At 32.8% G+C, this 25,466-nt stretch overlaps 1 protein-coding gene across 2 annotated transcripts; it reads left to right on the forward strand.

The window, feature by feature from the left end:
- The first annotated feature begins 3,536 nt into the window (after positions 1-3,536).
- LOC125843257 (tryptophan--tRNA ligase, cytoplasmic) lies at positions 3,537-24,397 on the forward strand. Of its 2 annotated transcripts, XM_049522472.1 has the most exons (12): positions 3,537-4,014; positions 4,117-4,302; positions 4,913-4,964; positions 5,047-5,112; positions 5,668-5,751; positions 8,655-8,747; positions 21,211-21,291; positions 22,929-23,000; positions 23,211-23,279; positions 23,424-23,534; positions 24,126-24,185; positions 24,282-24,397. In XM_049522472.1, the coding sequence occupies exons 1-11, from the start codon at positions 3,668-3,670 to the stop codon at positions 24,174-24,176; spliced, it is 1,212 nt and encodes a 403-aa protein (XP_049378429.1). In that variant the 5' UTR covers positions 3,537-3,667; the 3' UTR covers positions 24,177-24,185; positions 24,282-24,397. The 2 variants fall into 2 exon arrangements, with proteins under 2 accessions (XP_049378429.1, XP_049378428.1); XM_049522471.1 differs by having other exon boundaries at positions 3,538-4,014; positions 24,126-24,397.
- Positions 24,398-25,466: the final 1,069 nt, after the last annotated feature.

Here is a 25,466-nt window from a genome sequence, read left to right on the forward strand (position 1 = left end):
AAAGAACACCTTCCTTCAAATATATGATTACTATCTTTGTATAATGAATAAGTTGGAGATTTCAAATATTTTTCTCTGTCTTAACTCTCTCTTTCACTACATTTACCTCAAAATATAAGCACAACATAACATACTTCTCATCCACTTCTCATCTTTTTCTATTTTAACACAATGAAGAAAACATCAATTCATATAGGTGTAAAAAATATTCCACAAATAAATATCAAGAATGTGGATAACCATTTGAAGATTAGTGAGTCAATTAGTAGGAGATCGATAATCAACGAGAACAACATGTCATTGTGGCTATGTAAGTTATAAAGTATTATGACACCACTCTTTCTATCTTATGCCTACTAATTATCATGCACTTTAATATTTTAATTTTAATAGTAAATGCACACTAACACCAACATAAACAACCAAATTAGGGTGTGTTCAGTAGGAAGGAAAATGTTCTTTCATGAAAAAAATACTTATCTATTTTCTTGTATTCGGCATATATGCAAAATTATTATCATATAATATATATATATATATATATATATATATATATATAGAGAGAGAGAGAGAGAGAGAGAGAGAGAGAGAGGTGAGAGTAATTGGGGTGGTGAGAATGAAGGTGAGGTGAAGATAAGATATATTAAAAGGTAGGAAAGACACGATTAATATGAAATGTTGTTTGTAGGATTTATTTTTCCTAATTAGAGTGAGAAGTTTATTTTCTTTATTTTTTAAGTAACTTATTTTCTTAAAAAAAATATATATTTTCAAAACTTTTGATTGACCGAACATGTGATTTATCCAAGTTAGCTTTCCGGTGATGAAAATATCTTTTTGAATAGAGTTACTTGTAAAAAATAATGCATAAATTAAGTGACTATATAAAAATAAAATAAACAACTTTATAACACAATTTCATCAAGGTGACTAACTGAGAATTTTACTCAATTTTCTTATTAAATAACTTTAATTGGAATTGGAGTTTCTGATATTGACTTCTTTCTTTGACGCCAATTTAGATGAAACAAAAGAGATAATGGTCTGAAAAATATCTCAACTTTGGTCGGATTTGTTGTTGCGATACTAAACTTTCATGAGGACCTATTACCTCCCTAGATTATTTAATACCGTATTTTAAACATATATATTTGCCCACGTGGACTAAAAAGTAATGCAAAATTATAAATAGTAATGTGTTCACGTGTGCACGTGTGCACATATATACCTTTTTAAAATACACTATTAAATAGTTTAGGGGGTAAAGAATACAGTATTAAATAGTCTAGGGAGGTAATAGGTCATCATGAAAGTTTAGTGTCGCAACAACAAATCCGACCAAAGTTAGGATATTTTTCAGATCCTTATCCCAAACAAAAAAATAAAAATAAAGTATACTACTCAGTAACAAACAATGAAGAAATTATTTGCAAAAGTTTTAATACATATTTTTCACCTCAACTTTTGGTTTGTAACATTCAATAAGCTTTAATTTCAATTCACAAATAGAACCTCCATTTTAATGTGTTTGGTATGAATACAAATATTTTTTAAAATTTTGTCGTTAGGAGAAAACTAGTTTAATTTTAACTTAATTAGTAGTCAAATAATATCACATAAAATAAAATATGACAACAAGAGTAGTATACACTCTTCATATCCAAATATGTTTGGTAATATTACTACGAGCAACTTTTTTAAGTGTCTTTGAAAAAATTGAACTGTAAAAACTTTGTTTATAATCTTTTTTTTTTTATTATTATTATTATTATTATTATTATTTTATCTATAACTATTTTAAATATTAATGAAGTCATTTCCCATTTGAATAGGGGGGAAAGTTCTTTGAGTAATGAAAAAGCTGATAATTTTTTTGAGAAAGTATTTTTGCGCTACCAAACAAAACTCTAAATATTTTTTGGATTCGAGCTCATGGTATGATTTTTTTAATAATAGGGAGTGCTTCCTCTCAAATGAAGTCATACACGACGCAAATCTAAATTAATTAGACTTCAATATGAATACCAAACATCGCTGGAAAAGGAAAAAAACTAGTAAGTGCCCAAATTTACCAATGCAATGGCCAGAAAATTGAAATGATATATGAGATTAATAAATCTTGACTTGTGAAATAAATTAAAGAAGGTTAAGTGGTTGGATTATATTCAAGAGCTCTTGGCATTTTTTTTTTTCATTTTTTCTTTCTATTTTTATCTATATAAAAATTGTTTTTGATTAAGGTGGTTTAAGAGAATATAGGTTGTCTCTTTTACTTTACCTCTTTTCTGTAATTTTATATAACTCATTTAATGCAATTAGAATAAAAAGAAATTTGATTCTTTAGATATTATTCTCTGTGTAATATTTTTGGTGGGAGAATTGTCCTCCTATATATTTTTGTCAAAAAAAAAAGACAACTTTATTATGTTCATATTCTATGTCATTTCATTTAATTGATACTAAAGCTGCATATTTAGTGTTAATCCTTTGTAACAAATTGGCCATTACTTAAATTATCAAGATGCTATAAGATATTTTGCTTAAAAATTAGTATAAAGTAGAGAAATTCCATACATTTGGGGATAGTTATATTCTATTCTAGAAGTTTCCTCAATTTCAAAATTTTTGAATTTTTTATTGCTCTCGGATATATTTCTTAGCTATTTGTTACATTGTAAATAGTACATTACTTAATGGTAGGGATGTGTTCGAGAGAGAATTTTTATAATTTAGAAAATTTTAGAGATCATGATATCTTAAATTGTGTATAATTTTTCCTGAAAATTAATCTTAACATACTTCTTGAAATAAAGAAAATGTTAATTAGATTTGAACCCCCTATTTATGCTCGATTATGCAAAACTTGATTATGGATTAGAGAAGTGAAATTAGGTAAGTAAAAGAAATGTGAAAAATCTATAAAGTAGGCGTTAGGTCAAGGATGTGAGGCTTAAGTTTGAAGTTTTGATTTAAGAATCAAAGTTTATTTATGAAACGTGAATAAAATTTTAATTTAATTTTGAATCATAATTTTAAATGTAAAGCTTGATTCATTAGTTTTTTTTTTTTTTTGCAAATAAAGATTTCATTATTTTAAATTTTGTAAAGAAAGACTTTTACACTCTTTAAGAAGATTTATATATTACTATGTGTATTTGAAAGTTTGTAATACTAACATATAATCACAAACATGTATTTATAAAAGGGATATGTAAATGTGTGATTTATTAATGCAACGTTTTATGATATTTTGTTATCTTATTTATTAACTATGATTTGCTTATTTCGTAATAATATATAAGAATTGAGAAATTTTGATAATTTTTACGAATTGTCAAGTTTTAATGTTTACTGTAAAAAAAAAAAAAACCTAAATTGCTTATTCAAACAAAATTTCAAATTATGTCCAAACGGAAAGTTTGAGGGTAATTTTGAAAAATTTGTTAATAGTGGGATAAATTGATAATATATGATATAACCGAGGACTAAAAAGGATATATTTTATGTCTATTTCTGCTAAATCTCATTACCCCATTTAGCACTGAGGTTTCTCACTTCTCTGAATCCCAAATCCTCAAACTCGCCGGCCTCGCCGCAAGTCGTCGCCGGTGCCGGAAAACCAATTTTGTCGCCTGAAAACCTCACTACCTTGACGCAAGTCGTTGCAATGGAGAAAACGGAGCTGAAAGATGATAAAAACAAAGAGGTAGAAGAGGAGCAAGTAGTGAGCCCATGGGAAGTATCAGCAAAAGACGGCGGGAAGATTGACTATGACAAATTGATCGACAAATTTGGTTGCCAGAGGCTTGACGAGTCCTTAATTCAGAGAGTTCAACGTCTTACAAATCGGGCTCCTCATGTTTTCCTTCGCCGTGGAGTTTTCTTTGCTCATCGTGATTTTAATGATATATTGGATTCTTATGAGAAAGGGGAGAAGTTCTATTTGTACACTGGCAGAGGACCTTCTTCTGAAGCTTTGCATTTGGGTCATCTTATCCCTTTCATGTTTACAAAGTAATTGGGATTTGAATACACAAGGCTTATTTAGTTTTTTTTTTTTTTTTAAAAAACATTTGCTTACTTTTGGGTTTGTGAATGTGTTTTATTGTGCTGCAGGTACTTGCAGGATGCTTTTAAGGTGCCACTTGTAATACAGTTGACTGATGATGAGAAATGTATGTGGAAGAATTTGTCAGTGGAAGAAAGCCAAAGACTTGCTCGTGAGAATGCTAAAGACATTATTGCTTGTGGATTTGATATTTCAAAGACGTTTATTTTCTCTGATTTTGACTATGTTGGTGGGTAAGTAACCTCTCTTTTTCTTCCGGAATGCAGTTTATACTATAAGGAAAATGTTCATATTGAGAATTCCTTTTTTAGATTGTATTGTTCGAGTGTTTGGTGGGTATAAAAGCATGTATATATATGGTAATCATACTAGAAGTGGTATATGTTACGAGGATAGTGTTTTGGTGATATTTTGAAGTTTTAAAAGTTGAAAATAATGTTTTAAGGGATTAATGAAGTATACAGAGTGAGACTTGGGATACTTGTAAAGTGGCACAAAGTCATTGTCCTATTTTTGATGGGAAGTGTCCTCAATGCAACAATGATTTTTCTTTTAGGATGCGGTGGACGGGGAGAGAGAGGAGACTCAGTTATATTGTTTTCATGGTTATGTTTTGTTGCTTTGGAGATGTGATAAGGGCGGGTGTTGCTATTTAGAAAGATAGTTTTTGCTTATATGGTCTGTTGTAAGTAGAATTTTGATGGTCGCACAAGGATGCATTCAACTTGTGCTTTCTTTCAAATTCATGTGGACATCTCCATGATTTTTATTTACATACTTTATGATGTGTTTCTTGTTTGACAACTTAGAGTATTGGTGCTAACAAGAATTCTTTATGCGCAGCGCCTTTTACAAGAACATGGTCAGGGTTGCAAAATGTGTCACATACAATAAGGTGCTTACTTCCACTTTATATCTAGAGGAGTATGTTATGTTAAAGTTCTTAAACGTATCGTGCTCTATGGTTTGTTTTTCAGGTTGTTGGCATTTTTGGTTTCACAGGTGAAGATCACATTGGGAAAGTTAGTTTTCCACCAGTCCAGGTAGCATATTCCTCAATGTCATAACTGTAGTCTGTTTAAGTGTTTATAGCTTACTCTATTGTGCAAAAACTTTTTTTTCAAGTTTTGGACAAATGCTTTCGGAAGGATCTTCATACTTCCTGTTCTTAAGTTATCTTTATATGTCCATCCCTCCAGTGTCCCCATTCTAAACTCTAGGAAATGAAAACAGAAAGGAAATATAGAGAAAACCACAATGCTTTGATAGACAGTCCTCAACCAAAGAAACAATATAGCACTGAGAGGTTTTTTACTAAAACCTTTCTGTGCTTCCATTTGTGAAGCTTATGTGCACAATATTTCATATTTGTTTTCCAATTTTCACGTCAGATGATCTACTTTGGAAAAGTCAAAAGCTTGAAGAAGCCGGAATAGTATACTTCACCTAATCCCCCACCCCCCACAAAAATTTAAAAAATGTAATAGCAGCTTACTCTGAATCTTGTATGGTTTTTGTCTTTTCCTCAAAACTTAGAAATTTGAATTTGGTTTTGAATGTATGGAGAAACTAACATGGCTGAATTTACAAAATTATAGGCTGTGCCATCCTTCCCCAGTTCATTTCCTCATATCTTTGGCAATGAGAACATTCGCTGTTTGATTCCATGTGCCATTGACCAGGTTTTTTCTTACTCCTTTTTTTGTCAGATTTCTTTAAATACATATATTTTGAACCTGGTAATGTCATTTCTTCTTCTTCTTCTTCAAAAAAAGACATGATTACACTGGGTATGTTGTTGTGGTTTCTTCAAATGTCTAATTACAGTTGCTTGATCAAGCAATATATTCCTAACTTAGTACAAAAATGAAGCTGTATGTTTTGTTGTCAATAAAATAGTACTAGTTGTATAGTCGCAAGGGCATATTTTTTTTGGGTGAAGTAATTAAATTGTATTAGAAAGGCATCAAGGGATGCAGAGGTTATAACTGAATATAAAGTTGCTTCAAACATGAAAATTACATGAAGCTAACCGTGCAAAAACCTGTAAAGCATCCAAAAACATAAACCCCCTTAAACCCTACTGTGCTAGAGAGTTAGGGAGCTAACAAAATCCAAAAAATTATTCTGTACTGTTTACAGGGATGGGCATATTTTGTTTGACAGTGGTGGCTATTTCCCAATTAGTAGAAGCAATCTTCATTTTTCACTGCCACAAAGATCTCCTCATAGTAACCTTCATAACTACCTCCAAAGGGGGGCAAATAGGGGAGCTACCCACCATCTACTCGGGCATGCCATTAGGTGCAAAAAGTAAGTCAATAAGCATTTGGAGTGGAGTGATAGAGAAGTGTGAGAGAAAATTAGCAAACTGGAAAAGTCAATACTTATCCCGAGGGGGAAGACTTACTATGATCAACAGTGTGCTGGATGCCTTACCAACTTCATGATGTCTGTTTTCCCAGCACCAGCTGGTGTAATCAACAGAATAGAGGTACTCAGAAGAACTTAATTTTGGCAAGGAAATGAAGATAAAAGGAAGTATCATCTTGTCAAATGGGAAGAAATGAACATAAGCAAGAAGATAGGGGGTGGGGGCATCAGAAACATGAAGTTTCAGAACCAAAGCCTTATGATGAAGTGGTTATGGAAGTTTGCATCTGCTGAGAACTCATTGTGGAAGGAAGTGATTGCTGCAAAATATGGAATGAGGGATAAGTGGATGACAACAAAGGTGACCTCTCCCTATGGGTCTAGTGTATGGAGATCTATCAGTGATCTATGGGATTTGGTGCTAGAAAGATCAAATTGTAAGGTGGGAAATGGCAGAAAGGTGGCGTTCTGGGTGGACAAATGGTGTGGTCAGGTCCCATTAAGCCAAAGGTTTCCTGACCTCTACGACCTATGTCAAATGCAACAAGCAACTGTAGCCGAATTATGGAATGATCAGGGGTGGAATTTCCACTTCAGGAGGAATTTAAATGATTGGGAGATGTGCAGAATAACTGAGTTTTTGGTTACCCTAGCACAATTTAGTAACCTGTTAGAGGAAGAGGACTCACTGGTGTGGAATGTGGGGAGCAAAGGGTGTTTCACAGTAAATTCAGCATATGAAGATCTCAACACAGTTGGCATTGAGGAAGTAGAATGGCCTTGGAAGATGATATGGAAAACCAAGATACCCTATAAAGTAAATTGTTTTACTTGGCTGTTAGCTAAGGAGACAGTTTTGACACATGAGAACCTGAACAAAAGAGGCGTTCACCTGTGTTCCAGGTGCTTTTTGTGTGAAGAGCAAGGAGAGACAGTCAACCATCTCTTCTTACACGACAAGTGGACAACCCAGCTGTGGCAAATGTTCACCAATATGAGAGAGATTAAATGGGTGAAACCAGGAAGGATCAAAGAGGTTTTGAAGTGCTGGAATAGAGATGGAAATGTAGGAAGAAAGGAGGAGAGATGGAAGATGGTCCCATCATGTATATGGTGGACAGTATGGCTAGAGAGGAACCAGAGATGTCATGAAGGAAAGCAGAGCAACATACAAAGATTTAAGCTTAAATGTTTAGCTCTGTATTATTTTTGGTGTAAACAAGTAGTCTTAGATAGCTCAGAAGTAATCAGCACAACTATAGACTGACTGTAACTTGGTAGGTATAGGATCCTATGTAACTACAACACTTTTGGAGGGGAACTACACTTTTGAGGTAGTATACCTGTGGATAAATATAGACTAACTGTTACTTTTATCAAAAAAAATAACTACCTCCAATATGATAGAAACCATTGATTTCCTTTAAGGAGTTCTCTTTTGATTTTAATGTATTTTTGATGTGCTGATCTGTATAGTTGGCGAAACTAATGAGAGACTTGAATTGATTTTATACATTTTCCACTATTAAAAGTTGACACCATCTTGGTGTGTTATGCACTTAAGATATTTGACTTCCCAAAAGAAAATGCTGGATGGGCGATCTCACAAATCTGCTTGTTCCTTTTCAATTGATGGTATTATATATTTGGGCCTCAAGTTATTGTCTTGTCATATTACTAAACGTTGGAGGCAACATTTTTTTGAGAACTTAAACGCTGGAAGCAACATTTTCTCTTGATAGGTGCCTTTCTTTGTACTGTGTAATCTGCTGACGATATATCTTGTCCTTCTTTTGGGTTGTTAGATCCGTGTGTGTGGTGAATAGACATTAGACATTAGCCTAAGCCTATGCTGCGGTCTTTACTCTGTTAACCTTGAGCTATTTTCTAGTTAAATGTTCTAACTGACTAGTTTGTGGGCGTATGATTATTGACACAATTTAGCAAGTTCAAGCTGTAGATCTGCTGGATTAAATAGGCATAAGCAGGAAATCTCCTGTTTTGCTTTAAATTATATTGATTAGCTGATATATAGACAGTGTCATGTTATCTTCAAAGAAAAAGAAAACAAATCTAAAAGATGGAGGTCATGTTGGTTTTTACTGCTTCATTTCTTTCTTTTCCTACATGCAATGTCTCTCATGATTTTTCTATTGATAGTTTTCCCCTCTGTTTCTGCTGGAAGAACTAACATCAGTAAGTGATTTTTCAGGATCCGTATTTCCGAATGACTCGAGATGTTGCTCCTCGGATAGGCTATCACAAGCCTGCTTTGATTGAATCATCATTCTTTCCTGCCCTTCAGGTTTTTCCCTCCTTATAGACCAGTGACCAACCAATTTAAATTTTGTTACAAATTTACGATCAAATTTCACTTTGATCACGCTTCTGTGACTAAGCCTTTTACAGTTAATTAGTAGAATAATTTCTTCTATTATGCTTGTCTGTCCTCAACTTGTTGCCACGAAGGTTTAACTCTTCTGGCCACAAGATGACCCGAACGCCACTGCTAAGGTAAAAAAATTGCAGCATCCTTAATCAGATAGTTAGAAAGAATCACTATCACCTCAATGACCTGTGATATGATCCTTTTGAGCTGTGGTAATCTCTAAAGCCCAATTCCTTACAAATGAAAGCTCTGTTCTGGTGCTAAATTCTGGTTATATAGTGTATTTCAGCATCTTTTTTTTTATAGTTAACTAGAACCTTTCTTTTATAAAAATGAAAACTGAATACTAAAATTAAACTAATAATAACCAAGAAAAAAGAATGCAGTAGAGAGATAAAATAGGAAACTTTTGTCTTTCTTATTTTTGTGTGTTTTTCTATATAAGTTACAATGCCTTTGTAGGCGTAAAAGGGGTACAATGGACATTCATCAATTATTTACAACACTCCCCCTGGATGTCCATGTAAAATAAAATTCATAGTGAAGGAACAAGTATAAATAGTTATTCCTATTACGCAAGTAATGCCTCATTAAAAACCTTATCAGGAAAACCAGTGGGATAAAACCTTGATTAAGGAAAAAAGAGTACAATGCGTATTTTACTCCCTTTGATGAAAACCACGATTCAGTTGTCCAAGTTTTCTCATTCCAATCCTGTATACCATCTTCTCGAAAGTTGCGGTTGGCAAAGACTTGGTGAATAAATCAGCCACATTATCACTCGAACAGTGTTATGAAAGGCGCTCGCCTTTCGCCTTTAGCGATAAGGCGAGGCGACTTCAAAAAGGCGTGCCATGGCGACAAAAAGGCATAAGGCGACGTGGTGTGGTGATGCAATAGGCGTCACCTTTTTATTTTTTTATTTGTTTTAAGGTCTGACTTAATAATTAAAAGCCAAAATTAGGGTTTTTTTTTTTTTTAGGTATTTTTGCAAACTTGACCTTCACAAGACGCTCCTCCTCTTCTCCTCAGATTTCGCGATTGCTGCTCCTTCGTGGAGACTTCTTCCCGAATCGCAATCACGATTGCTGCTCCTTCTCATGTACGAAATCTTCTCTCTAGTTCTTCTCTTCTTCTCTTCTAGTTCTTCTCTTCTTTTCTTCTTCTTCTTCTCTACTCTCTAGTCTCTACTCTGTTTTTTTTTTGGATGGAACTTCTCTGTTTTTCAGTATCTAGAGTTTGAGACTATGCTCGGTTCTGTACTTCTGTGGTAGACTGTAGTGCTCTGCTCACTGGACTGGAATCTGCCTATATTTAAAAAAAAGGATAAACTACCTTATTAGACATACATCACTACTATATATACTAATATTATCTTTACTTTTAAACAATTACATATATTACCACTTTTAGTATTTTATACCATATATTAATATATTATTTGAAAATACTATTAGATACCCACATCCCTTAAAACTATTATTGATTAATTATCTGCTTAAATAACTCTTGCACTCCAAATCAACCACTATCTCTTAATTCTCCCCTCCCATGTTTATCACTCAATTATGTCTCCTCCTTTCTGATTCAAGAATTTCACCTTACAATTTCATTTCAACAATAGTTAATCTACTCTCTTCTTCTCAAGATATCATCACCACAAATTCTCCTGAACCCAAATATCATTTTATATTGTTCATTTCTCACGAGTTCCAATCACATTAACTGCTATAGAGAAAACTTTCAATTCATAGTGGGTCTTGATTGTTTGTCTCCGAAAGAAATGGATCTTAGTTTTGATTATGTTATGCCACAGTGCAAAAGGATCAAAGGGAATATTGTAGAGAGTTTGTTTGCTGGTGTTCTTCTAAGACTTTCTTTGGTTACTGTGATATGGATGTGGTAGTACCAATATTACTTTGTATAGCCCTTGAAACATGTGTATCCAATAAGTAGTAATCTTAATTAAGATCCGAGTTGTATTTTTAGTAATGGGGTATCTGAACATGTATATGTATCCACTATATTTTAAATTTCGGAGACATGATTTTTAACAACACAATGATATTAATGATACGACAGATACTCTACAGTCGTGATTTGTTCATAGATTCATGTGTTTCAACTACATTTCATATTTAGATACACATAATTAAATGTATATGCTTATTATGTATTCGAGATACATGTTTTTGGATGTAACGTATGAAATTTAGATACACATAATTAGATGTATATGCTTCTTCTTTTTGTATATTCCATATTTAGATACACATAATTAGATGTATATGTTTACTATGTATTCGAGATACATGTTTTTGGATATAACATATGCAATTGATACTTGATACATCAAATTCATACTAGATACATATAAAAGATACATGAAATTAATATAGATACATATACGTATAACAAATACATGAAATTAATGCTAGATACTTCTATGTAAGGCTGGGCACCGGACCGGAATGGGACCACCGGACTGGAACGAACCGGTACCGGATCGGAACGGGACGGTTGACCGGGTTGTTGATCGGTATTGGGATGAACCGGACCGGAACTACCGGGATGGAGGCTCAGTTCCGTCCCGTCCCACTATATACCGGGATAGAACCGGAATGGACCGGAACGGAACGGGATGGGATAAACGGGACGGCACATATAGCTATTTCAAAAAATAATTATTTTTTTTGAGTTATTTTGAACTACGAAAATACGAATGTTTTTTTTATTTTTCTAAGTTATATTAGTTTATAGTATTTAAGTTTTAAAATTTATAATAATTTTTACTTAAGTTTATTTTAAAGATATTTTTTTTTAATTTTTACGTATATAAGTTTGTAAGTTAAGTTTAATAAAGTTTTTTTTTTTAGTTTTTGAGCTTATGTAGTTATGTTATAAGTTTTAAAGATTTGAATCTTTTGAAGTTTATAAGTAATTAAGTTATACTTATAACTTGTAAGTTAAATAACTTAAGTTTGTAATTTAAAAAAAATTAAATAAACAAAAAAGAAATGCTAATAAAAGTAAATAATGACAAAAATATTATTTTTTATTTTAATTAAAAATGATTTACCGGGACCGGACCGGAACCGGAATGAACCGGTACCGGTATACCGGTACCAAATCATGGTACCGTTCCGTTCCGTGTACCGGTTCAATGTATCCCATCCTGTCCCGAATACTACCGGACCGGAACAGACCGGAATGGTACCGGAACGGACCGGAATGGTACCGGTACAACCCGTTCCGGTGCCCAGCCTTACTTCTATGATACATATGAATGTACTTGTATGGCACTCATGTATCTAAATGTTTAGTTTGTTGGATACATCATATATTGATAATAGATACATCAAATTAATGAATTTATTATTTTAAAAGTAATAATTTGAAATTAATCAAATTACATGTTTTTATCTTATATTAATAATATTAATGAATTTACTATTTCAAAGAATAATAAAATGAAATTAATTTTCTATGTATTTTGAAAATCCTCAATTACTCCTCTAATTAAGGAAATAAGTTACAACCAATTAATTTAAATAAATAAATTTTGTATCTCAATTTTAAAATTCGACAGATACATGTATCTCATAGATTCAAACTCATGTATCCTAATCATAAAATATGGTAGAAGAAGTAATATTTGAAACTATTGGGAATCTTAATAATTAAGACCTAAACTAGTGGGATTTATGTGATTTGCCCTTAAAAAAAATAAAATTTAATCCTTCTATAATTATTTCTTCCCTACTTAATTTAGTTTTATACTAATTAATATAGTATTTATTTGTCCATAAATAGTGAATTCAATGGCGTCAAATGCTAACAAAAAGAGGAACATTGGTAATGAATGTTATTGTTATTGAGATTTTGGATTTTATATATGCAATTAAATATTTTACATTTTTGGTCTTAATTGGCGCCTCAATTCAAAAAGGCGAGCGCCTCGCCGCGAGGCGAGGTAGACCCTTGTCGCCTTTCGCCGTCCAAAACACTGCATTGGAACGAATCTGATGTACATTGATATCACCATTCCTCTTGAGCTCATGTGTGTAGAAAAACTTTGGTGAAATGTGTTTTGTTCTATCTCCTTTTATGAATCCTCCCTTGAGTTGTGCTATGCATGCTGCATTATGCTCATATAACTTGTCGCATTTCAAAACCACATTTTTCTCGAATAAGATGTATTGTGGACCTTAACCACACACATTCTCGGCTTGCTTCATGAATAGCTATTATCTCAGCATGATTTGATGAAGTGGCCACGATAGACTGTTTTGTAGATCTCCAAGATATGGCAGTACCCCCACATATGAATACGTAACCTATTTGAGATCGAGCTTTGTGTGGGTCAGATAAATATCCTGCATCAACATAACCAACAAGGTCTGGACTGCAATCGTTAGAATAGAATAAGCCCATATTGATGGACCATTACCATTTTTTTTAAAAAAAAACCCATATTGATAGCCCCTTTTAGATACTGCAATATGTGTTTGATCCCATTCCAATGTCTCCTAGTAGGAGCAAAACTATATCTTGCTTAACAAATTAACCGAAAAGGTTATATCAGGCCTTGTAGTGTTAGCTAGATACATTAGTACACCAATTGCACTAAGATATGGTACTTTAGGACCAAGAATTTCCTCATTCCTTTCTTGAGGTCGGAATGGATTTTATTCACATCAAGTGATCGAACAACTATTGGAGTACTTGATGGATGTGCTCCATCCATGTAAAATCTTTTCAACACCTTTTTTGTGAATGCTGATTGATGAACAAAATTACCGTTTGTTAAATGCTCCATTTGCAAACCAAGACATAATTTTGTCCTTCCGAGATCTTTCATCTCAAAGTCATTCTTTGAATAATCAATTGCCCTCTTAAGTTCTATTGGAGTTCCAATAAGGTTGATGTCATCAACATAAACAACAAGTACAACAAACTTTCATATTGTCTTCTTTAGAAAAACACATGGGCAAATCACATCATTTATATAACCTGCCTTAGATAAATACACTAAGACGGTTATACCACATGCGTCCATTGCTTCAAACCATACAATGATCTTTGCAATCTAATTGAGCACATTTTTCGAGACTTTGAATTATATGCTTTGGGCATTTTAAATCTTTGAGGAATTTTCATGTATATCTCATTATCGAGTGATCCATAAAGATAGGCTGTAACCACATCCATCAAATGCATTTCAAGCCTACATGGATCATGTAACTAATGAGATAACACAATGTTATTGCATCCATAACCGGTGAGTATGTCTCTTCATAATCAACACCAGGATTTTGAGAAAATCCTTGTGTAACAAGACGTGCTTTGTACCTTTATATTTCAGTTTTCTCACTCCTTTTCCGCATAAAGACCTATTTATAGCCAATAGGTTTAACACCATTAGGTGTTTGAACTATTGGTCCAAAAACTTCGTGCTTCACAAGTGAATTCAACTATGATTGAATTGCTTCTTGCCATTTTGGCCAATCATTTCTTTGTCAATATTCTACAACAGATTGAGGTTCAAGATCCTCACTATCTTGCATAATTTTTGATGCAACATTGTATGCAAAAACATAATCCACTATTTTTGATCGATTCAAATTTGTTTCATTATCACTTGATTTTATGGATAGTTCATTATTTTCTTGAGTCTCAAGCTCATTGATCCCTTCAAGGATACCAAAATTACTCACATCTTGACCTTCTACATGAGGTTTTTTCATATTGTCATTTTGACCTTTTATTTTTCTTTTTCTAGGATTTTGATCCTTTGAACCTAATGTTCTACTACCCTTCAGGCGTGCTTTTGACTCATTAGCTATGACACTAGTATATGGTCCTACAGGGACATCAATTTGAATTGGGACATTCCTTGCAGGAATATGTGATTTGGTAATCCTTTTCAAATCTCTAAATGCGTCTGGCATTTGATTTGCAATTTTCTGCAAGTGAATGATCTTTTGTAGTTCTTACTCACAAATAAAAGTACGAGGATCAAGATGAGACAATGATGAATTTTCCCACAAAATTTCTCTTTTAACTTCACTATTTCTCCCCCAAATTTTGGGAAAAGTGTCTCATCAAATCGACAATCTGCGAACATATCTCCAGTTAGTGGTTCAAGGTAGCGAATAATGGAGGGTGATTCAAACCCAATATATATTCCTAACCTTCTCTGGGGGGCTATCTTAGCGCGATGTGGTGGTGCTATCAACACATATACAACGCATCCAAAATTTCTTAAATGAGATATATTAGGTTGTTGACCCAAAACCAATTGCAATGGGGAAAACTTATGATAATTTGTCGGTTTGAGACGAATAAGTACTGCAGTATGCAAAATTGCATGACCCACACAGAAGTGGGCAACTTAGTTTTCATAAGTAATAGTCTTGCTATCAACTGCAGACGTTTAATTAATGACTCAGCCATACCATTTTGAGTGTGAACATGAGCTACAAGATGTTCAACTCTTATCCCAATCGATAGGCAATAATCATTAAATGTTTGGGATGAAATCTTTGCAGCGTTATAAAGGTGAATGGACTTAATCTAATTATCAGGAAACTGTGCCCGTAATCATATTATTTGTGCCAACAATTTTGTAAATGCCAATTTGCGAGATGACAATAGGCACACATGAGTCCATTTAAGAAAAACATCTATCAGGACCATAAAATATCTAAACGACCCACTTGGTGGGTGAATAGGCCCCCAAATATCCCAATGTATATGTTCCAAGAACGCAGGGGACTCAATATTGGCTTTTGTTGGTGATGGTCTCACAATTAACTTGTCTTGATAACATGCATTACAAGAAAATTCACTATTTAAAAGAGTCTTTAAATTCTTTAATGGATGCCCATTTGAATTTTTTTATAATTCATTTCATCATTATAGATCCAGGATGTCCCAGATGATCATGCCAAAGTACGTAGGTAGTGGAATTAGTAAACTTCTGATTTATTATAGGATGTGCCTCAATTGCACTAATTTTTGTCGAATACAATCCATAAGATAAGACTGTGAATTTTTCTACAACATATGTCTGCCTAGAGACATTTTTGGTTATACCAAGATATTCAAGATTCATTTCATCAGTTGTCTTGATATGATAACCATTTTCACGAATCAAATTAGCACTAACAGAAATCGTAGTAACATTCATATTGCCCATACTTAAATGGGAAAAATATTTTTCATTTTTGAATATCATGTGTGTTGTACAAGACTGTGCTAACGCAATGATATTCTTGCATCATCGTATTAACAAAAATTTGAAAATTGAATATCTCACAGTGAAGGATCCACTTGTTCTGTGGAATAACCTGAAAGAAAGATATGACCATTTGAAGATAGTCATGCATTCAAAGGTACGATATGATTTGATGCATTAAGGTTACAAGACTTTTAAGTCTATTCATGAGTACAATTCTGCCATGTTCAAAATTACTTCTCAATTGAAACTATGTGGAAATATGGTTAGTGATGTTAATATGATGGAAAAAACGCTCTCCACCTTTCATGCTTCGAATGTGCTTCTACAGCAACAATCGAGAAAAAGGTTTCAAGAAGTGTATTTTGAACTGATTTCTCATCTTCTCGTGGCTGAACAAAATAATGATTTGTTAATGAAATATCATGAGAATCGTCCTACTGGAGCTACACCATGTTCTAAAGTGAATGAGGTGTACGCCCACCATACTAAGCGTGAAAGAGGTCATGGACGTGGACGTGGTCGTAATTATGGCCAAGAACGAAGTCCTTTTCCTGGTGTTAATCATTCACCAAAGAAAAATCACTCTTAAAAGGGAAAAAGAAAAGATACGAAACGTGAAGCACTTAAAACAAACTATTTTCAATGTGGTGGAAGAGAGGTTATTATGCACGTGATTGTCGTACTCCTAAACACTTGGTTGAGCTTTACCAAGCATCACTAAGAAAGAAGGATAAAAATCGTGAAGCTAATTTTATCTCTAAAAAATCATATTGACATCACACACTTGAATGTAGCAGATTTCTTCACACCCTGAAGGAAAAATAGATCACTTGATTGGTGATAGTTTTGTGGATATGGAAGAATAATCATGGTTAATATTTGCTAATAATAATGTTATTAATATTTGTTGTTTTTATACTGGTCATAATGTGGGAAGTAAATAATTAAATTACTTATATTTATCCACGTATATTCATTGAGCCCCCTTTTAAAACCTCTATGGAAATATGAGTTGAAATTTTATAATGATTTGAAGATGAATTGGAGCATATTAAAATAGTTTTCTTCTTATCCTTTTGTGAGTATAAAAGAGAATTTATATATTTATCTTTAAAAGGGAAAAGGGTCAAAAATGCCCTTGTACTATGTGAAATGATAAAAAATCCTCTTCGTTTATACTTTGGTCCATTTATGCCCTTATAGTCAGTGAAATGGGACAAAAATGCCCTTAAATGAAACGAAACCAAACGGAAAAACTTAAACACCAATTCGGATGGCATTTATGCACCCATTCGCATATAATGCTTAGTCCAAAAACATTTTAGCAGATTCAAGGATATTTTTGAAGACCTTGAAGTGCAATTTGTATTCTTAAAAGCTAACATAAATATAATGAAAGAATTCACTGCTCTCCAATATGTATTACCAGAATTTGACTACCACCACTTTGTGGCAACTAATCAGCAATAATAATACTTGTTTCCAGCATTCAAACAAAGAGTAGTATTGTTATTCATTGATGAAAATTCATGAGAAGGTGATGATGTAAATATTAGATAATTCTCCATTTTAGAGTGTAAAAGAGAGTTTGTTTAAATATAAAAAACAAAAAAATATGATTTTAAAGGTGATTTTATCATTTAAGAGTTGGAATCTAGTGGCTATGGTGGCTACTATTCATCTTATCTCATCTTTAATAATGTCGAAATTACCGAAAATAAAAGAAAGTTCTACACCCACTTGAGCATATATGAGAAATTTAGAAGAGGAGGCTAGGGTTTTGAAGGAGAAGGAAACAAAATCTGGGAGAAAAAGGGAGTTCTCTTCAGATGAAAAGACGAAGCAAACAAATTAACACTAATTAGTGTTTAAATTTTAACGTTTGCTTCCGTTTTATTTAAGGGCATTTTTGGCCCATTTCACTGGCTAATGCATAAATGGACCAAAGTATAAACAAAGGGCATTTTTGACCCTTTTCCCTCTTTAAAATGAATAAAGTAAATGCATTATCTAAATAAAGTAAGTGGAGACAATAGCTTTTTCTTTTGTCACTCAAATGTCTTTTCAAGAAATTAGATCATTATATTAGTACTCATTTTAGACAAGCTAAACTAGACTAAAGTTTACTGTTAAAAGTTAGGGTGATAAAAGATCTTATGCATTATTAGTATATTCAAATGTCATTTTAACACTTCCGTTATCTCTTATATTTTATGAATTATTTAATAGAAGATAATTAATGATTTAATATAAGAGATAACAAAAGTGTTAAAATGACATTTGAATCATTATTATGATCATATACTAATAATGCATAAGTTATGGATTGTATTGGACAAAAAATAGTGCAATTGAGGCACATTCTATAGTAAATCAGAAGTTTACTAATTCCAATACCTTCATACTTTGGCTTGATCGTCTGGGAGACCGGGACATCCTCGATCTATAATGATGAGACGAATAGAAAATTCAAATTATATTTTATGAATTATTTAATAGAAGATAATTAATGATTTAATATAAGAGATAACAACATAAGATCTTTATCACCCAAACTTTTAACAATAAATTTTTGTCTAGTTTAGCTCGTCTAAAATGAGTACTAATATAATGATCTAATTTCTTGAAAAGACATTTGAGTGACAAAAGAAAAAACTATTGTTTCCACTTACTTTATTTAGATAATGCATCTACTTATTCATTTTAAAGATAATTTTATAAATTTTCTTTTATACTCACAAAAGGATAAGAAGAAAACATTATTTTAATATGTTTCAATTCATCATCAAACTATTATAAAATTTCAACTCATATTTCCATAGACCTTTTAAAAGGGGACTCAATGAATATACGTGGATAAATATAAGTACTTTAATTATTTACTTCCCACATTATGACTAGTACAAAAACAACAAATATTAATAACATATTAACTATGATTATTCTTCCATATCCACAGAACCGTCACCAATCAAATGATCTATTTTTCTTTCAAGGTGTTAAGAAATCTGCTACATCCAAGTATGTGATGCCAACAAGATTTTCAGCGATAATATTAGCTTCAAGATTTTTATCCTTCTTTCTTAGTAATGCTTGGTAAAGCTCAACGAAGTGTTTAGGAGTACAACAATCACGTGCATAATGACCTCTACCACATTGAAAACTGTTTGTTTTAACTGCTTCACAATTCTCATCTTTAGATTTTCCCTTTTGATAGTGATTTTTCTTTGGTGAATGATTAACACCAGGAAAAGGATTTCGCTCTTGACCATAATTACGTCCACGACCTCTTCCACGCCTAGCGTGGTGGGCGTACACCTCATTCACTGGTGTAGATCCAGTAGGATAATTCTCGTGATTTTTCATTAACAAATCATTATTTTGTTCATCCACGAGAAGATGAGAAATCAGTTCAGTATACTTCTTGAAACCTTTTTCTCGGTAGTGTTGCTGTAGAAGCACATTCGAGGCATGAAAGGTGGAAAATGTTTTTTCCATTATATCAACATCACTAACCGTATCTCCACCTAGTTTCAATTGAGAAGTAATTCTGAACATGACAGAATTGTACTCATGAATAGACTTAAAGTCTTGTAACCTTGAATGCATCCAATCGTATTGTGCCTTTGGATGATGGTCACATCTTTCTTTCAGGTTATTCCACAAAACGAGTGGATTCTTGATTGTGAGATATTCAATTTTCAAAATTTTATTGACGACGCAAGAATATCAGTGCTTTAGCACAATCTTGTTTTGATGCTTTTATTTTCAATTTTAGTGGTGTCTCCAAACCCATTGCATCCAAATGTTTCAGCATCCAGTACCCAAGAAAGGTAGATTTTGCCCGAACTATGAAGGGCAACAAACTCAAGTTTAGTAAGATTAGCCATAATAAAGATAAGAAAAATAATAATACCTTAGTCTTCAAACTTTGAGATGAAAGAGTCTCGTGCTGATAACATGTTATAAAAAAAAATGCCGCATACTAAAATTAAACTAATAACAACCAAGAAGAAAGAATGCAGTAGAGAAATAAAATAGGGAACTTTTGTCTTTCTTATTTTTGTGTGTTTTTCTATATAAATTACAATGCCTTTTATAGGCATAATCGGGGTACAATGGACATTCATCAATTATTTACAATACTTTCTGAATGACAAAAAATTGCAGTTCACAGCATGTGCTTCTTTACGGCTCATAAACCAGTAAATGTGGCATCTTTTGGTCATAGACCTGTAAAACATAGTTAAACTTGAATCAAATTTATTTATTTGTTTAATTTTTGTAAAGGATGAGTAATGCAGCATTTTTGATTGCTTTATCTCCCCTTGTAATTCTCCCTGTACCTAGAACCTGAGTTGTGGTTCTTCATGCTAGAGTAGCATTTCGCGACAACGAGACCTAGTTGCTTGCATCATAAGATATGCATAGTTTAGTTAAGAACACTTGCCATTTACTATAGCATCAACTTCTCAACAGATATTAATCTTATTTAGAATCTGTTTAATGAAAAATCCATAAAGCATGTGAATGACAGTCCTTCTTTCTTCATGAAAGAAACACAACAGACAATTTCCTTTATGAGATGTTGATCAAGCCTCATATCTTCAGTAACTTTTTCATAAAGGATTAGTCCTAGTTGGATGTTGTATGGTAGAATCCTTTCTGTCCATATTGCAAATAGCCTCTGTATGAATGTTGTCTTCTACTGGGATAGATGGAAATGCGTGCCACAAAATCATTTTTCGCATTGGAAAATGTCAGAAAGATTCTATGTTCTTTTCTTTTTTCACCTTTCCTCCATTTTTACCACGTACATGCTCTTCGCTGTTGAATTTGGTTCTTTATTTGTGCAATTGCAAATTATTCTTGAGTTGCAACTTATATAAAAGATATCACTAACTGTATAATGGTTATGTCATTTCATCTTTGTCCTTTGTCTGATGTGCCCACCTCCATTCTGGTATCTGTCTGATTCCAAATAAGTAGAAATAGAACTGGTTCTCATCCTTTTTATTTGTCAAATTAATTTGTGCACACATGTTTCAGCTTATGTTGTTTAAGGTGTCTGCTTGTAAAAATTGTCATACGTTTCTTCTGTTGATATTTTACTTTTCTGTTGTTGAACATTTGCAGGGGGAGAATGGAAAAATGTCTGCTAGTGATCCAAATTCTGCCATTTATGTGACCGATTCAGCAAAAGAGATAAAAAACAAGGTTGGGCTTTTAAATATATAATTGCACACCTTCTCAAACAAAATAAATCCTTCTCAAAAAATATATTTTTACACATTTGATGCACATCATATGTCAACGCTTGTATCCATTGAAGGACATCCATTTTGTGCATAATTCTGTTATTATTGATCTCCTTTTCCTGTGTTGTCCTTTCCTTCTTGGAGGAGGAGGGAGGATTACTATAGATAGTCATGAAGTGGCTGCAAACAATTGAGATCAGGATTCAGATCTCAGTAGAGATAAAGGAAACGCTAGGTGATTTCTTCCATATGTCTAATCTTCATGGATAGAGTTACCCGGTATATATATTGGTGGGAGGTGGCATGTATCCGGTGGAATAGTTGTGATGTGCACAAGTTGCCACGGACACCACTTTCATAAAGAAAATTATTAGAAATAAAGCATGCTGAACTGAGCAAGTTAATTAATAAAGTGATTGTTGTACAAGACAAAGTATGGCATTCAATATTGGAAGATGGAATTTCGAATACATAAAGATTTTCAAATAAGTTGTCTTTATCTCCAGTCTCCAGTTGTGAGCCTTTTCTTGACTAAATTTAATAAAACTTAAGATATTTTTCTTTATGAGTCGGTAAACAATGATATTTGTGACAGGCACTCTTGAAATGAAACGTATCCCGATTCTCGTTCAATACTGGTGATAGATTTTTCTTCAATTACTTTTCTGTGTCATACTTATTTCTCTAAGAATACCAAAGCTTCAATTTGTTCTTTTTAAAATGTTTTTGTTCGTGGAGAGTGGGGTGGGAGGAGGGGGCGGGTTACTATGTTGAGGCAGATTCAGAAGCTGAAAGATTAAAGAGATGGAGAAACCATAGAAAAACAACCAACTTATGTAGAAAAAACTATCAAATGAAACCAAAAAAAAACTAGAATAGTAAAATTCTGACCACATTACAATAAAACACCTAAAGGAAACAAACTAACATACTAAGTTAGCAGAGGAATTAATTCTAAAAATATCTTATCGTAACTAAAGTGACAAAAGATGCTAATAAGAAATAAAATACTCTTAAGCTCTCACAAGCTTCATTCAAATTCATTCTAAAAAAAGGACACTAATTAAATGAGTATTTATAGTTATGATAACCCAAGACCCAAATGTACAAATTCACTTAATAGTTAGCCTCTACCGAAAATGAGTTAAACAAGAGTTCTTGTCACAAGATTCCTTTGATTTAAGAAGATTAATTGGGCTTGGATTTCCTTGTTTGCTTCCTCCATAGTCTTCAAGGTGATGATACGAGATCCTTTGAGGTAAAACCGATGTAATTTCTTAGCTTGAATCCTCATAACTTGAAGGATTCACTTGACTTGTTCTAGCTTCCAGATGTGCATCATGTGCGCTAGTGTTTGATTACAGGAGTTCTGACCTAGGTAAACTGGAAACTGAGGCAATTTGAATATGTGAGAAGTTGATTTGTTTAGCGCCATTTTAGTTCTTAATTTTTTTAATCAATGAATACTTGTCATTTCAAAAAGAAAGTTCTTAATGTTGGTTTCCAAAATGGGCATTATCCAGATTGATTACTCTATGCTAAACAAATTATTTCGATAAGCATAATAATGACCCTTTAAATTGTAACTATGTGCAGATAAACAGATATGCATTCTCAGGTGGACGAGACTCAATTGAGTTGCACAGGAAGTACGGAGCAAACCTGGAGGTAACCAAATTTATATGAATCCAATAGCTAATTCGTAGGATGGTATGCATTTCTATTAAATGACTGTACACACTTGAATATAGCAGCTTGTAAATGCAATTTATCTCCGCCTGTTTTCATCTCTGTTGGATCAATATAGTTAACTTTGTACCATCTTAGCCATGGAAAAAAAGTCAGCAAACTAAACCTCTTGTCTTGGATATTGTGCAGGTTGATATACCATTTAAATATCTTGGCTTTTTCCTGGACGATGATGCAGAGCTGGAACACATTAGAGAGGTTAGTATTCATGCTTTCCCTTAGTGTTTCTTTGCTATCTCAAATTTGCATTTGTAGAACTCCAGCTTTTAGCATTCAATTCAGTCCATACACGGACTACCGGCAGATTATATTACCAATAATACTCATATGCTCAACTTTCAGGAGTATGGTTCGGGCCGTATGCTGACAGGTGAAATTAAAAAGAGGCTAGTTGAAGTTCTAACAGATCTAGTTGAAAGACATCGACGGGCTAGGGCAGCAGTGACTGATGAGGTAACTAACAGTAATTTTCGGTGAAACCTAAAATTAACTAGACTTTCTGAATTTCAAATTACTCATTCTCCATGTTGTTTTGCTTTGGATTATCAATTCAACTTGTCCCTACTATATCTGAATTTCAAATGAGATGATTTTCTCTTTAGTGACCAAGGTATTCAAGGTTGGTCTGCTAGCTTAAGTGAACACAAGGCGATTGAAATTAGCACCAAGTCTCCATTTTCTTTATCTACTTGTGTTTTCAATTATTCTTCCTAGCATATTTCACTAAATATATTAAGGGTGTGCTGCGTGCAAGCTGGCCCTAGCATAAAAAAAGATATGCCGAGGGTGTGAAGGTCTCCTCTTATGAGCATGACATTCCATCAGGAATTATTTCCTCTTTTTCGAGACACTCTCAGGGAATTAGGAGGGAGGGAATCAGAGGCTTCTGCTTTATCAAAGTGTTCTTTAGTGCCTTTTTTGCTTGTCCAAATTATTGGATGTCTTGTCTCCTTTCTATGCTCGTCTCGTTTAATAGTTTTTTCCTTTTCTTTTCTGTTTCCAATATGATTAATTTATATACTTGTTGCATGCTCTTTTCTGCAGATGGTAGATGCTTTCATGGCTGTCAGACCACTTCCTAATATGTTCAATTGAATGAGCAAAGTATAATTACTTCTTGAGGCTCATCATTATTTACCATTTACTGAGTTTTTTCTTCTTTAATTGTAACTGTTTTTTTTTTTTTGTTCTTTCCTATAGTTAGTTACTCGTTATTGCAACTCAAGTTATGCTTACAAGAACAACGTCAAGAAGATGGATTTGTGGTAGATTGAACATGATATATTTTCTCACTTGTATCCCTTTTTTGTCTGGTTCTTCTCTTGTTTTCTGGTTGGTTTATTTGATTGTCTGGAAAACATTCTTCTGCCTGTACACTAATTGCTGCAATTACAAGATGCACATCCTGGACATGTTAAAAATGATTTTGCAGATCTTAGAAAGAAATATTGTCCTAATTTTGAGTTGGTTAAGGCTAACTATTTATCAATAATTGATAAAACGATATTTTAATGATTTAACATGTCTATAAATCAATAAATAATATATTGAATTGATAAATGTCAATATCGAATCAAATTGAACCGATTAATACGCCCCCCTCCTTTTGAACTTACTTCTATTAAATTGTTTCTCTACTTAGACACAATTTTTTTTTAAAATGATAAAGGAGACGCGATTGATTAACTTCCTAAGCTTAGAGACAATATTTTCATATTTTTTTTACGCATATCACTTTCGTTACAATATAAATTAACCAGTAGAGAAAACATGTCTGCGATAAGAATGATGTTGTTTTTGAGAAAAAAAATCTTTTATAATCACTAACAAATTAAATAAAAGAAATGATGTTACAAAATCAAATTCCTTGTTATTTTGAAGCAATTTTTGACGATAGGATTAGTTAAATAATGCATGAATTAATAAAATAAAATAAATATAATAAGTTACAAAAATAATTAGTATTACCATGAAATATATAATTTGGTTGGAGGTCTATGAATTAAGACCTCTTGATACTTGGAGTGTTATATTTATTATTTATGGACATAAAGTTTCTACTCCCGGCATATTTAAGCCAGGTTACTTATGAACATCGTAAGATTTTTGCTTAATTAGTTTGTTTTCTCATACACCAAATTTTTTTAACAATATAAATAGAATATTTTTAATGTGTAAAGAAATTATTATTAAAAAATAAATAATAAGTGACCTACAAAATTAATAATTTGATCCAATTTGGCGGTAAAAGAGAAAACATATATATAAAAATAACATATAAAGGTCAAATAGACCATTTTATATTTTGGGATAAAAAAATATCCCGACATTATCCTAAAACCATAATTAGTATATAGAGTGTATTAGGAAAAATAATGCATGCAT

Source organism: Solanum stenotomum, chromosome 10, assembly GCF_019186545.1.
Source record: "Solanum stenotomum isolate F172 chromosome 10, ASM1918654v1, whole genome shotgun sequence".
NCBI classification, from domain to species: domain Eukaryota; kingdom Viridiplantae; phylum Streptophyta; class Magnoliopsida; order Solanales; family Solanaceae; genus Solanum; species Solanum stenotomum.